The following is a 15,805-nucleotide window of genomic DNA, read 5'->3' as shown; positions in this document are numbered from 1 at the left end:
TTCTTTCTGTCTGTCTGTCTCTTTCACTCTTTTGCGATCTAACAAGCAAACACAAAGTGGCCTGTGTCAGAAAAACATTGATTTAGACAGGAGCAGGAGAAAGAGGTAAAGATAAATATGATGCATCAGCAAGACAATATTACACTGTAAAACTGAGGATGAACGAGAAAAAGAAAGTGGATTGAAAAAGAGGAACAGTGGAGGGATATTTGTCAGCTCTAACCCTGACACCTGGCTGGCAGCGTAGTTTACCTCTACACCTGCCCTTGTGGTAGATGAGCCCACACAGTGCCTTTGTTACTGAACCTGAAAGGGCACTCAGTTCTTCAGGAGGGCGCCTAAGTTTATCAGAAGAGTATATACTAGAGTTAAATTTAAGAATTATAGAATGATAAAATCATACACATTGTGCCACCGTGTCAAACACCTGAACCAACACAGCTTTTTACCAAACTTTTAGAAGTACAGTATATCCAGAGGTGCTCACGGTGTCTTACCTATCATTGGCGGAAGCAGGAGGAGATGTAGCTCCGGTTCCCCTTGGTTTATTCACCTTCGCATACAGCCTATCAATGTGGTCATCATCAGGGATGGCTCCAGGGTTGTTGACATGATTTCCATGCCCTGGGAAGGTAGTCAGGCTTTGGGGGGAAGCGGTGTGAGCATGTGTGTGTTGAATTGTGCTGTAGGGAGGTGACTGAGACGGTAGCTGCGGCACTGGACCCACATCTCGGTCCCTGAAGGATTGTATTCGGGCGTAGTTGGGGTCTGTGTCATCATCCTCAACATCTGGATATGCAGACCCGCCACCTCCACCTTGCTGTTCTCTGGACCGGTGCTCTCGTAGCTCAGGATGCCCTGCCTCGATTCTGAGAGACAGATGGAGAGCTAGTTAAGACTTTTACAAATATGGGAGAAAGAGGCAAGAACTGAAGCAAATATTAACCAACCACATAAGTATATATTATGTTTGCTTTTGCATGTTTATGCATGTGTGATTGCGTCAGAGGGGACTGAGAGAGGACAAGGGCTACAAAAGATAAAAATCACTAAGGCACCATGAGTCAAGAGCTTGCGAATGACAAGCATGGAGTACATAGGGATAGAGGGAGAGAATGGAAATAACAAAATGCATTACAAGGAAAAAAATGGCAGAGGTGTTAATGAAGTTATTTCAGTGGGTTCAATGAGTATAATGAGTGAACAATCATCTGTGATCAAGGAGAAGAAAAATATGGTCACAGAATTTTCCTCAATGACAAAAGACACAAAAACTTACTCTGAATATGTACACAATCTGAGTCTGAGCAAAAATATCATCATCATCTCATCTCCCCACCTTTCCCTCTCCTCTTTCATCCTCTCAAGCTCATGATCACTCAGAATCTCTGACTTCTGGCGCTGCAGAGCTGCTTTCGCCTCCTTCTTCTCCTCTTTCTTCTTTCCAAATCTGGACAGAGAGAAAGAGAGACAAAAGACACACGGACAAAGGGAGAGAAAAGGAGAGAAAAAACATCATATTATAACAACAGTTCAAAAGTCTTCAATAGAATGTGGGACTGTGGGACGGGGTGAGGAACAAACACCACATTAACACTCTTCTTACAACAAACAGGGACTTTGTAAACCATGCACATGCAAGCACAGTGATATGAACGCAGACAGTCACACAGTGTTATTTAGTCTGAGAGCTTCTGGTGCAGCAGTGACTCAGTGTCAAGACCAATAGAGTCGGTATGAATCATCTCAGCTTCTCTCCCCTCTCTCTCTCACAGACACATGCGAGTAAATATAACAAGAAACACACAGAGAGATAAATCAAAGGTAAACCAAACTAAACTTCTTGCTGCAACTTAAAAACAGCAAGACACTGATCGATACCACTTCCAGCTGGTTGGTGCCTTTTAAAACTGGTGGTAGCGGATACCATTTATGGTAAGCAGCTGCCATAACTAAACACAACTCTTCAGCTACTGCTACTAGACAACACCCCGCATTAACATGCGTCTTGGGTCAGCCAATCACAAGTGGTCAAGCTCTAAGTTCAGCGGTGAATGCACCTAGAAGCACCGAGGATGTATTTGAGATCCGATCACTCAGACCGCATTCGGAGCTGGTCTGTGCCACATTCTTTTAGCAGTGTGGACGCAAATGTGTCGTGAGCCACAGTGAAGGAGCAGCTACTCAACTGACGCCCTCTGTCACAGTCTGATCAGTCCTGCCACATTTCCATAACGTACAGAAAATAGTCTTCACAGCATTTCCCATACTTTTATTTATTTGTGGTGGCCTGACACAATATCAACATTGACTGCCACCTACTGATTTTCAATTTTATTTTATTTTTTTTAACTATTTCCGATAGTTAACATCTTATTTCACTGCTGTGCACAGCGCAATGCAGTTATTTGCTCAGTTGCTCCTTGCCTCACTCCCTCTCTCTCTCTCTCTCTCTCTCTCTCTCTCTCTCTTAAACACACTGACAACGGACACATCTGTCATAGTTGAACTGGTTAAAAACAACACCGCATTTGGTCTTTTCAGACAGAAACGATGTTCCTGTTTATTTGCATATAGAGCGAGGAAGTGAGATCCGATCACAAGTGGTCACTCGAGTGAGATGCGTGTGGAGACACCCTCTAATGCCAGGTGTGAACAGATTCACTTAGAGCTATCCGCTTGTGATTGGATCACCGAAGATGTATGCCATTGCCATAAACGCGGGCTTACTAGCTCTGCCCTGTGGTAAATGCTATTGCAAAGTCACATTCAAATTGAAAAACTCTCACAACTTAATTGCTGCTCTTTCCCCTCGCCTCACAGTCTCCTCTTGTCGTTCTTTCCTCTTTGAGATGGACGACATCCCAGAAAAACCCCAGCAGCTATGCAGTGACAAGGATATGGTTAATTGAGACAGTCAAACCTGCTAAATATTTAATATCTCCAACCTGCAAACTGTGACCTTATAACGCATCTAATGTTTTATTTATCTCGCGGATTTATTGATGTTATATCCTTTTGTCTACAGTTCCGCTCCTCACTGCTGCTTTTGCATTCTCAAAGTATCAATATACCTGCATTATTTGAAAACAGCATTCATGGTCATTTGAAAGTGTGTGATTTTTGCGTGTGACTGTTATGATGTTTCAGCATGTGCATGCCTGTGCATTGGTGTCGTTTTGAAATTATGATGTAGTATGTATACATGCTGAGCTATTAAGTTTCACTGAAATTTTTAATGTGGACTGCTAAAGAAGCCTATTTACCTCCTATAGAGCAGAACTCAATGGGCAATGAAAGGCTACAACCGCGTGTGTGCATTAACAACGTGCATGTGTATCTGTCTCACAGGGGACAAACCTTCCTCTAATTACTGCTACCTACGGTGTTAGAGGCTTACCCTTCCCTTCAACTCCCTCCCTTACCTTCACTTACCCCTCTTTCACCTCTATTCCTTCTTACCCTTTTCTCCCGTTTTACCTCATCACACTCTCTCTTTTCTCTCATTACCCTCATTTCTCTCTATCCATAGCTCACCTTGCCTTCACCCCTTCATCTCGCCGTCTCGTCTGACGTTTTGCTCCTTTCCCCTAACTATCAAACACTTTTCTCACTGCACTTAACCTCCCCACCATCCCTTCCTCTCCTGTCTTCCATGCTGTCATCCCTGTGTCCTCTCTTGCCTCACATTGAAGACTGATTACAACAAGCAAGGAACCATCTGTAACTATGGAAGATTTACCTATATATAGAGGCAGAGCAGGAGATATGACACCTACAGCTTCATTAGGCCTGCTGTCTCTCTCCAAACCCTCTTGATATTGTTATTATTGGGCTATCCTGGGAAGCCACATGCATGAATACACACACACACACACACACAAACACACACACAAACACACACACACAAACACACACACACACACACACACACACACTGGTCACGTTTTACTCAACAACAACAACAACATTTTAGTGATATACTGACATACAGGAGTGTACTCAGTTTTGTCATATGCTGTGCAATGATTAAACGAGGCGCGTGTTTTTGTGTGTCCATGTGGCCTTTCGCAAGTGTGGGAGGAAAAAAATTGAAACAGAAGGCAACATACTTGAGACATCACAGCATGGCGGGGAAAATAAAGGCCAAATAAAGACCAAAAAAGAGACAAGTCCTTTCTCCTGCCATTGCTGTCAGTTTGAGCACAGAGGGTGTCTGAGACAATACTCATCCGAGATGATGACACTAAACTACTACTACTTAAATGTGTGAAGTAGAAAGGCACGTGTGAAATGGAAGAAGTGAACTTCAAAACTACAACTTTATATTCACACGCACGCACAGGCACAACGTCCAGAGCAGGTTTTACAGTTTTGACATTATCATCTGAGCATCGTTTCACAAGGAATATCAGTCAGAACAGCTGATAAGCAGCCAGTTTAGATGAATACATTACGTCTTGTTCTGTCATCAGTGGGAACAGAATGATGACTCGTGAATATTCATGACCTAACACCACAATCGGTATGGATAGTGTATGGCTCACTCATTTGCATGTGAGAAAGATCTAATTATTACAAATACATGCACAGGTTTCTTAAAACTTCCATCTGTGTTGGATAAGGTAGGAAAAAAATCAAAAAACAACATTCAACCTTTTTGAATCTGACGTCTCACAAAGGGGAAAAAGTTTTGTTAAGCTATCAAGCAGTTTTAAATAAACAACATGTCGTACACAATACATGCACGTAATTTTTTACTGATTAAAATACAAGACCTCATAAGACTACATTAGAGGATGATTAAACTTGCCTCACTCTGTTCCCAGCTAATGACCTTGAATATATTTTCAAATATCAGCTCCATTAAACAGAGCAACCAGCAGCAGCTACAGTCGAATGCTCCATCACTGTCAACACTGTCCATACTCCAAATCTTTCAGAAACTTTACTGCATATGCCGTGGCTGCAGACGGCAAGGAGGACTGACTGCTGTGTCACTTTTGGGTTTAGCTTCTAGCTTAGTTTGCTAAAGACTCTGCTTTAAGACTTTTCGTTTGTTTGTTTGTTTGTGTTTTGGCCCAATTACGCTTTTGGATGTTTTGCTGATTAGCCAACGTATAACATCACACCTAATCTTAACCAAAAATATAAGTTACACCTGTCCTGACCTGACACTGACCAGCATGATATTATCTGGTAAAACATTATGGGTCTAATACTAAAATTGGTTCTGACAATAAAGAACTACAAACCCACATGCATTCCACACAGACTTGCTGTTTGGAATGATGCACAGTGAGCAGGGGGCTGTTCCACACTTGTGCTTCTGAATGGTCCGTGAGGTGAGTAGAAAAACGAGTGCAAACATCTGTGACTCTCACTTCACCTATTCTCTCTATTCTTCCGCTCTTCTCTCACTCCCTCCCTCCGCCACTCCTTAGACACGCCTCCCTTTGCGATCACTGGTGAATGGATCCCAGAGGGAATGGGTGATTGACAAGTGTGCTGCGATAACGAGCACACGCACGTACACACACGCACGCACACACACACACACACACACACACAAATATACATAAGCAGACAGACACTGTGTAGGGAAGAACACAATTACAGGCATGGACACACACACACACACACAGATGAGTGGCAGGCATGACAACAGTCAGTGACACACCAATGACTTCCTGTCATGATGTGTGATTGGCAGCTGGTGGGTCCGTCCCCCCTTTCAAGCATGTGCTCTCTAATTATGAAACAATGACAAGCAATGTCTGGTCAGACGACATGTTTTTTTACCGCACAAAGAACTTGAAACAGCCTCCACGAACAAATTTTGCGTTGGCTTTACCCACACCGGACCCTGTTGTTTGACTCGACTTATCAGAGTGGTATGCTAGGGTAAAAGAGCTCTAAAATCTAAGCCATAGGCAACTTATAAGAATGTGGTATTTTAATTTTGTGACCTCCTCCACATTTTTACATAATGTTAAATACTGTTTCCATCATGAAGGTAGTAATGCTGTCTGCCTGAATATATTTTTATAGAAAATAAAAAAAAATAAAGCATACACATCTGATTTTGTTGGCGCTTTAGACTTGAACAAAACTTTTATTTAGACTCATTCTGCTTGAGAAAGAAAATATTCAGAAAAATCACAAATGCCTCTCTCTAACTGTAACCTGCACTGCTTAATCCAGACACACCCCCGCATACACATTTTCCATCTGAGCCGACTTTAACAACCCCGAAACACTCTCGTACTATTTGCAGATGATTTTGATTTAATGGAAAGCTCCGCCAATCAGAAAGTCTCCTGCAAATGATAGGGACGGCAGCAACAAAGTGAGTCCATTTTCTGCCATCAACCCTTTCATCTATGCGCCATGCGCACGCATTCAAACACACACAGGCATACAGTATGAACAGACTCAGGCTAATAGGCCTAGCATGAAGCTCAACCATAACAGACCCCACAATGGAGGTAGTCAGTCCTAATGAGCCCCACCGTCGAGATGGGCTAATAGTCCCAATGATGGAGCACTTAAAGTCTAACAGAGGTGCTGTATTATGACCAGCTGGAAAGAGCAGAGAGAGGAAGAGGGAAAAGAAGGGGAAAATATGGGGAGGAGTATAATTATAGGCATCAACTAGAAAAAATTCCAGGGAAATTTTGAGTGCCACGGGGGCTACTGCCGGGATGAGTACATGATTTATTTCCAGTGTTCAAAAGTCACCCTGATCATATTCTGCTTTTGAGAAATGTCTTGATATAAAAGACTCTGATATAAAACAATGTCACATCCCTCCATCATGTATTATGTGGGAAATATCTCATATTCTGTGTTGTTTTTTTTGATAAAACAAGAGGCAACATGTCTTCAAACTGGCATTTAAAGGGTTAAAATCCTGAAAACTAATAAACATTTGGTAGGTTTGAGCAGAACTGAAGTGGTTTAAGAGATTTATGCAAAAAAAGCAGAAAAAAATATTGATATATGATGATTTTATAGCATTTTCTTTGTGTGTCCTTTTTTGGACGCAAGGAACCCGAGGGTACAAAATGTGTTACCAGTGTATAATAGACCTGTAACAGTAACTGACATTAGATTTTAAAAATATGTCAAAAAATACACTTTCTTGCAGAAATCCATACCTTCAGCTGTAACACAGCCAAAATGATCAGCAAATCAAAAAAGAAAAGTGAAGAAAATGTCCAAAAAAGGACAGAGGGACCCCTGAGGGTTAATAAATCCCATGAACCGCTATTTAAATTACCACTATTATGTTTTTTTCTGTGCTAAATTTAACATTACTGGGGAGGAGAGCAACGCGACTAGAAGTGACAGCGAGAGAGGGCTAGTAGCTTCTCCTCTCCTCTGTCTCAGCGGAGACCGTCAAAACTTCATTCACTCTTTTAACAAAACAAAAAAAAAAGCAACGAAGGAAGCAGTAAATGGACTTACATATTTAAGACCTAACTAAATGTAATTTAAGACCTAACATGCGGCTAATGTAAAGCTAGCAGAGCTTGGAGAGTTGGTTATCTGGTTGCTAGGCGCACGCATGCACGCACACAGGTCAGGAGCTGCCGTTGCCAAGGCAATGTGAAAATCTGCCCGGAATTTGGCTTCTACATGGCTTCAAACAACTGCAAATTTTGAGAAAACCGTTACTTCTTTTCATAAACCGAAAAGAAAGAGAAAAGACCGTGCCAGACACTGAAGCCAGAAGTTTCTACAGTCTCTATTTTATTCAGATATTCCTTAAAATGAGTGAGTAAGCTCAGTGCGAAGACAGAGTGAGATTATTTTGAAAAAAAAAGAGGATTACATTAGGTGTCAATGAGAGTGAGACAGGTATTGCTGCCGGACTCGGCACCCCCGTTTAAATTTTGTGCAGACGCTGCCTGTCAAAGTTACATTTTATGAATCCCAACAACTATGTCTACATTTTCAGAAAGAATTATTTGTCTCCTTTTTACGGTTTGGCCGCGAGCTCGAGTTCAAAATAAAAATAAAGGTTATTTTTTACTTTAACTTTGAAGAAAAAGTGATTTGCACTCCTCCTTTGAGTGCTCACAGTTTGAAAAGTTTACATGTTATGTAAAAACAGTTCCTGTCTTTTTGAGAGAGCAGAAGTTTTCCTCCGTTTTATAGCTTGAATCACATTTCTACGTGCAGGTATGAGAGAGCTGGGTGACTCAGAAAAAAGGTGCAATTTTGTAGAAAAAAGGTGGGTTTCTAAAGAAAATTCCAATGCATTTCTAATGCATTATTTATTCCCAGTTTTTTGGGAATAACTTTGGGAAAAATTGGAATTTTAACACCAAAAGTCATAGCACCCCTTTCGGGATCAAGACGCCCGTTTTGATGTATATATTACCGGGGTTTTCTCAAAGCTGCGGGACGAGTTACGCGCCGAAATTTGGCGGAAGAATAATAAACCCGAAACAGAAGATTAAGAGGAGTGCCCTGAGGCACTCCTCTCAGCTATTCTAGCTGTAGAGGAGTGCCTCGGAGCTGAGCACCCGTGGCACTAATAAGAGGTAGAGGCAAGGTAACAGACTTAATGCTCAAAGAGGAGGATGGTGTTCTAATTGTAACCTCAAGTTTTTGTGCTGCCCAACCTTTTTTTTTTTACTGCTACAGTTTTTGGTTTGTGGCTGAATTCTCCTTTTATCTTGCTCTATGAGGTTTTCTAGGGTAAACATAACTTCTCAAGGAAATTTTCTCATGAAAGTCGATTATTCAGCTGTCCATCAGCACAAATAAATATGCACATGGACACGTATACAAAAGCATGCGTACATTTACACACACGCACACACACACACACACCAAACAGAGCAACATGGGGCTAGATGGAGGTGAGTACAGCAGTGCATGATTACAACCAGGCAGGCAACCATGCATTCATTATCATACATTCTCATAAATTCACACCACTTTAAATCTGAAAATGAACAGCATGTACGCATACTTTACAACACACAGCGACATTCACATAAACGCACTGGCAACAACAGCGTCTGTCCCTCTCCGGTTCTGGTAGACTCTGTCCTCTCCCAATCTCACCTAATAGATTACCATATTTTTCACAGCCAGTCATACACACACATACACCTACACATACGCGCACAAACACACACGCACACGCACACACACACACACACACACACACACACACACACACACACACACACACACACACACACACACACAGATGACAGAACAGCTAGAGAACCATACTCTCAAACCCATGGTAATTATGTTTGTGGACCATTTAGCTGTGGTTGTAGGTATGTATATATACATGTGTGTGTGTGCATGCGTGTTTGTGTGTGTGTGTAATATGAATGTTTAGAGGCAGAGGGTTGCCAGATTTATTTGAATATCAAACATCACTGTTTGAGCAAGAAAGAGAGGAGATACACAGATCAGAGAGGGTCACACAACTGCAGTCAATTTGGAGAGAATACACACACACACACACACACACACACACACACACACACACACACACACACACACACACACAGTGTCTGAGAAAGATTCACAGCAACCACATGCCAACTACATGTCAACCATCTGACTGTGTGACCAATCACCACATGAATATTCATAATGGTAAGATGGCTTCCACCATGTGCTCTCACACACATGCACACATACACACACACATACACACACACACACACACACACACACACATGCACACACAGATGATTGGCATATCTGATTGGCAGGTGGCAGCAGTTCAGACGTCAGAGCCAGCTGTCCACTTTAAAGGGCATTTACAACAAATATAGTCTTGACTCTAATATCTGGGTTAACAGTGTAAATGAAACATTACAATAATTACATTAAACTTTTCTAAACCTCTACGCTCTCTCTTCATTAAAGTGAAGAACTAAATTGTAATCCAGCCTTTTTGGCAATTACAGTTTAAATTGGGAAAACCAGTGGAGAGAGTTTCCTCTGTAACAGAGGAATTTACAATGGGAACATTACAGCAATATGACCTATATTTGTCTTCGCAGCTGGTGCATCGATGGAGACATAACCAATGTGTCCAATGTGTGAAGCAACAGATGATAAACATTCACATTTGCTACTGTAAAACCAGAGGTGTTTGGAGAAAGTTGGACTATCCCGTACTGCCCTCTCCTCCAGACCATAAGGCCAATCAGAGTTGGCCATAGATGAATGTGACAAATCAGCAGTTCGGCTTAGATTGAACTGTACTGAATAGCACCAATTTGCCTTCTCAGTCTACCACCATTACATGCAATCAAATGCAGATAGGGAGCTCGAGGTGGGGTGAGCAGACAGAGAGGAAAAATCGAAATGATGCAAAGATTAGGGGGGGGGGGGGGTACAGAACTATCACTAGAAAGAGTGGAAGGAGAGAAAAGGTTGAGATTATCACTGGGCTCTAATCAAGACCCTCTTAAGGTGATGAGAGATGGGGTATAGAGGACAGGTCTAAATATATCCTTGGGTGTTTCTTAAGGCACTTAAGGAAAGAAGTGGGGGGGGGATGGGTGGTTAGATGAAAGGATGGATGGAGAGATAAGAGCATTGAAGGAAGGCTTGGTTTGATTAAACTGGAGAATCCACTAGTAATACATAGTTTGCACATCGCTCCACGCTAACGCCATAGAACAGTGTGTTGAGTGATTGCGGCTTAGAAAATGAACAGGAGACTACAAAGGGCACGACTGAGTCGACATCCCACACCAAAAAAGTAAAAACTATGATTGTGTTTGATTGCCAGCAGAGTGAGGAGGCTTCTCTGCTAAAACTAAATAAATCAATTAATAAATATTTTCCATCTTTTTTGGATGGTTAAGACTTTTACTTATTACATGAATAATAAAAAATACAAATGAATGGATATTGAATTTAAGGGCAGATAACAATAAGCAATATTTATCGGTTTGCTTTGGCAGATACCAGAACAATAACTGATAATATTAATCTTACAAATGCAAAAGTGTTAAGGAAATATATATTTTATACTAAGAAATGTATTTTTCTAACCTTCATTTATTTTTAAATATGCAAACTAATTAGTATCAGAATTTATGCCCTGATTAGATTGACTTACAAGGTCAATTCATCCACAACATATGTTTTATGATTTAGTGCTGTTGCCATGCAGACAATTTTAGTTTTCTTGCTCGTCTCATGACGTCTGCTGCTACGATGTCTGCTGCCGATGCAATGACACGGAGGTGAATAGCATTTTATTTGTGGTGTTGCAAAATTAAACTGGAAAAACTGGACAGCAAAGTGTCTTTACGATAGTCACATTTAGAAAAAAAACCCAGAATAAACCTCAGACCTTGCAGTGGAAAGTTACTATTTTTGCCACTGGTAGAAAAATCTCTTCAATGGAAAAAAAAAAAAACTATTTTCAGTGAAAAATATTGCTGGCGATGTCCATGGAGGTCTTTATGGGTGAACTGACCTTTCATCAAGTTTGAACTCCCAGGGACTTTCTTCCATATTTCAAGGTCTATCTTTCCTTTGAGACTTGAAGAATTGCATTATAAAGCCAAAAATTGTGTTTCAAATACTGAATGAAACTACCACTGATATTTTTGTCTATTTTGTTTTTTCCATACAACTCAAGGTTGCATTTTGTGTGATGATGGGTATAAGTGGGTGACGAAAAAGGAGCATACTGTACTCTACACAGTACACATTACATAGCTCTACCTATCCATCTCAACTCAGTATCAGCATAAAACTGAGTCAACATAATTGCATACAAAGAGCCGTTTACACAGGAAGTAAAAGGTTGACACTTTCAAAGAGAGAGCACTGAACCTGGTCAATTAGGTAACATTAGTGCATATTAGTCTAATTGCCTAATATTTCACTTTAAATAACTTGCAATTGTGAGATATAATCACTGTGATAAAATGTGACTTTGAAATCTGAAAGTGTTTATCTTGGGTTCTGGTTCAGACAGACCGCTTTAGTAAGTGTATTTTCGAAAGACTGTGGCTTTATTTTGTAGCTCAAATTGCATGCGAGTGTTTTTGTTAAGATCTGCATCTATGTAATGGTCATGTGAAATCCCATTTAAAAAACAACCACAGTCATAAAAAAAACACGATATAAGGTAGGTATTATGGTAGAAGGTACAAATTGTTCAGTGTGTGCATACTTATGCCCCATTCACATTGGAAGATATCGTGTTAAAGATAATCACATGAAATAGTTCTGATAATTTTCAGGACCTCTTAAGGAAATTAGGGCACCACTCTAACAGTGGTCTGTGTGTGCCTATGAGCATGGGATAGTGTTTCATGAGTGACAAAAAAGACCTCAGCCTTCATGTTTAAGGGTTATTTTTGTCATGAATGCATGAGGTGTGCAGAGAACGTGCTGGTTTATGTGCCCAAAAAAATCCATATATATGTCTGGATGACATGCAGTGATACAAAGAGGGGTTAAGGACGGGTCATCTAACCAGTAAGTTAACCTGTTAATGATCAGTCTGAAAATTTGTTACTGTTGTTATTATACTGATAACATCAAGTGAACTAAGACACATATGTTAATTTTACAGCAAATGCATTATTGGTGTGATAATCAGATTGAAAATGTGAAAACGTACAGTTAAAAAGACTAGTGGATTCATATGACACCAAGAAAACATTATCTTTATAGCTGCTTTCTTACAAAATGACTCGTAAACACACCAAGACTGTAAGACATCACATTTAACAGATGTCACTTTGCAAGCTTGTTTAGGCTCTGTATTGGTCGTTCGTCAAATACACGCACACACATACAGTTTACATACAATTAATCACCCAAAGGCATATGACTATGAATACATGTTTAAAAATCTTTCTATCTCTGTCTCATATACACAGTCACTCACCTCAGAAGGCCAAATCCTATTTTCTTGCTCTTCTTCTCTGTCTCTTCAGGCTCCTCTGTTTTCTTTTTCTCTTTTCCTTTCCCCTTGTTCTTTTCTTTCTTCTTTGTTTTCGCTTTCTTTTTCTTGTCTTTTTTGCCTTTCTCCTCTATCTGATCCCCCACTCCCTGGCGGGATGAACTACTTGCAGGGGTGTCACGGCCTGAACTCGGCTCCGAACCATCATCTAGAGGGAATGAAAGAAGAAGAACAGAAGTTGGAGAAGGTTGGTTTTCAGTATGATCGGTTATGATCCGTGACCAGCTGATCAATCTTAGATTTATCAAATTTATGCCATCAGAAAGGAAGTTCTTCACTGTGAGTAAAAAAGACACAAAGCTTGCAATTTGTAATACCTGTAAGGTCAAAGTAAGCCACGGAGGAACAAAAATGAAAACATTTGTAACAACAAACTTAATCAGAAACTTAAAAACACCATCACCCTGTTGAACATTTCAAGAAGCTAGCAAAGGCAAAGGGGGCAAACTAGTGCCACACTGTTTATCTCACCTGTGCATGACTTCATCTATTTGTTTCATAGTTAAAAGTCAATGTTATTTTTTATGAACATACAACTTAATTGTCCATTAAAGAAAAGTTAGAAAATGTTTGTATAGCTGTCAATTATAGTTCTTAGAAAGAAAATTGCAATCAGTGCATCTCCAATAACAGCAGTAGTGAAAGAAAAGAACTATAATGGATTGTGTCCACTTCTGCAATTTGTTTAAATCAATAAAACCAGAGACTCAAACTAATCAGGTACCATCCAAAAAGTCCACATACACACAGGCACACGATGCCCCATCTCCACAGCAGATCCATTAACTTTACAGTGAATTAATTAACTCTTAGAAATAAGAAAGCAAAAATGTTCAAGGCGTAAACTGTGATGCCTCATTACTTCTTCAACAGGCTGAAGCTCTGGCCTTGAATAACAATGATCTCACACACACACACACACACACACACACACACACACGGATCACTTGTCAGATTTTATAAGATAACCAAACCAAATTAGTTACTTCAATTGAGATTTAACTTTGTGTGGATCTTCACTTCACCCTTAATTACAAAGACTGTCTTCCAACAGGATGGAAATATAATTATGTGTGTGTGTTTGTGTATGTGTGTATTTCTGCCTGAAGATCCACAGGCTCATGCTTGTATCGGTCATTGTTACGCCAATGTTATTGTCCTCTGTTGTCCTCTAGGGTCTGCGTGATGTAGGGTGTATGCAGGGCTCTTGTGCGGATGCCCGTGCAGCCACTACGCTACGAGGGGTACCAACTGTACATGAGCTGGAAAACAAAATGGACGCTGAGTTTGAAAAGAGGCTGTGTGAAGTTTTCTGCCGCAACCCTCACCTCTATGGAATGCGTACTCCATGTTGAGCAGCAGCTGTCTGTGTATTAGTCTGCAAGCCAGTGTAACCAAGGCCTTAGCCTCCTCATGAGGAGTTAAAAACTGAACATGACCACAGCGGCCACAGCTGTGATCTCTATAGAACGTCTGTTCGAACTGTGTATGTGTATTTTCTGAGAGGGTTTTAACACAACACACACAGAATGAGCCTCAGTTACAAATGTTTTATTTCCTCTCTTAGATTTGTTCATAAAATCTGAACAGCAAAGTCAGGAAAACCCTACGTCTAAATCACAAAATGCCCACAGACCGCAGTTTGTTCTGACCTACATATAATAATCAGGACTGAATGGGTTGTAACTGGTTGTGAGTAACAGCGGCCTGTCACTACCGTAGCATGAGAAAATATTACAGGAAAGTATGACAATGATAGCGATGATTGCGATAGCAATGATAATGTGTGATTTGCTTAAAAGCATGTCAGTGAAGTGAGCCAATATTAGAAAGGTATCACCGTCACTTCACATCATATGAAGGTAATCAGCGGGCTATTTCCTTTCTCATAGAAAACTAAAGCATGAAGAAACACAGTGCATCTTCTCTTCTCTTCTCTTCTCTTGGAACACAGTAGGTTATACTCTGCTAAAGTCATCTGTGTTTTAGTTCATGCGACAGAACTCACCACAAACCACCATAATAAGAATGTGCTCTGTGTGAGACTGCTCCCAAACACTTGTAGGGATGGTGTATGTGAAGAAGGTGACATAAGAAACAGAGAACAAAGAAAAGAAAAAGAAAGCGGAAAATGAAACAGAAGTAAGGTAACACAACATGTCAGGAAAGACAGAAAGAGAAAGGCAGAAACAACTATTCACCGCTTGACTCCATCCCAGCTGACTTAAGACATCAAAGCCAGTGACTCAAAGCCTCTGTTGAGCGGTCAGCTTGACAACTGAATTTACTGGAAACTCTGAAGCACTGTGGCATGATCCTGATTCACTCAGGATCCCACAAAATGTATCATCTACACATGAACCCAGATTAAACATTACTTGTGAACTAAAATGTTCTGCAATGTTCTCCCTCCTAATCACCAGTGGTCCGTAAGTAAAACAGCTAATCCACCTCTCAACAACTGTCAGATGGTAATCAATAAACATTTATATCTGACATGGAAGTGAGGATATAATTTTAAGTGGAAAAATAAACAAATGTAGAGAAAGAGAGACACAGAAAGAGACAGAGAGAAAAAGAGAGAGATAGATCTTCAGTGCGTGCTGTAGGGCGCTGTTATCTGTCAATTAACAGCAGCTCTCAAAGTGTTGAACATTTAGAAAGATGGTGACAGATGTGGCCACCGCTTGTGTGTGGTGTTGACATGCCCTATTAGTCCTATCCTGTGTGAGAGTAGTGATCTGAAACAGCCCAACTCATTACTCTGCTGGTGACTGATAAGAGTTTGCTGCTAATAATACAGCTGGGAATTGAACCGCACTG

At 40.6% G+C, this 15,805-nt stretch overlaps 1 protein-coding gene across 5 annotated transcripts in view; it reads right to left on the bottom strand.

Annotated features, from left to right (window-relative positions):
• Positions 1-15,805, bottom strand: part of pard3bb (par-3 family cell polarity regulator beta b) — a 200,585-nt gene that overhangs the window by 72,247 nt on the left and 112,533 nt on the right. For all 5 annotated transcript variants that reach the window (XM_023424879.2, XM_023424876.2, XM_023424877.2 and 2 more), the window contains 3 exons: positions 12,908-13,130; positions 1,340-1,450; positions 498-869 (listed from right to left, as the gene is read on the bottom strand). In XM_023424879.2, the coding sequence (XP_023280647.1) occupies positions 498-869; positions 1,340-1,450; positions 12,908-13,130 (706 nt within the window). The remainder of the gene's footprint in view (positions 1-497; positions 870-1,339; positions 1,451-12,907; positions 13,131-15,805) is intronic.

Source organism: Seriola lalandi, unplaced genomic scaffold, assembly GCF_002814215.2.
Source record: "Seriola lalandi dorsalis isolate HSWRI2012SDOR001 ecotype SW California unplaced genomic scaffold, Sedor1 jcf7180002054758, whole genome shotgun sequence".
NCBI classification, from domain to species: domain Eukaryota; kingdom Metazoa; phylum Chordata; class Actinopteri; order Carangiformes; family Carangidae; genus Seriola; species Seriola lalandi.
The sequence above is the reverse complement of the archived record's forward strand: the minus strand, read 5'-3'. Positions and strand labels throughout refer to the sequence as shown.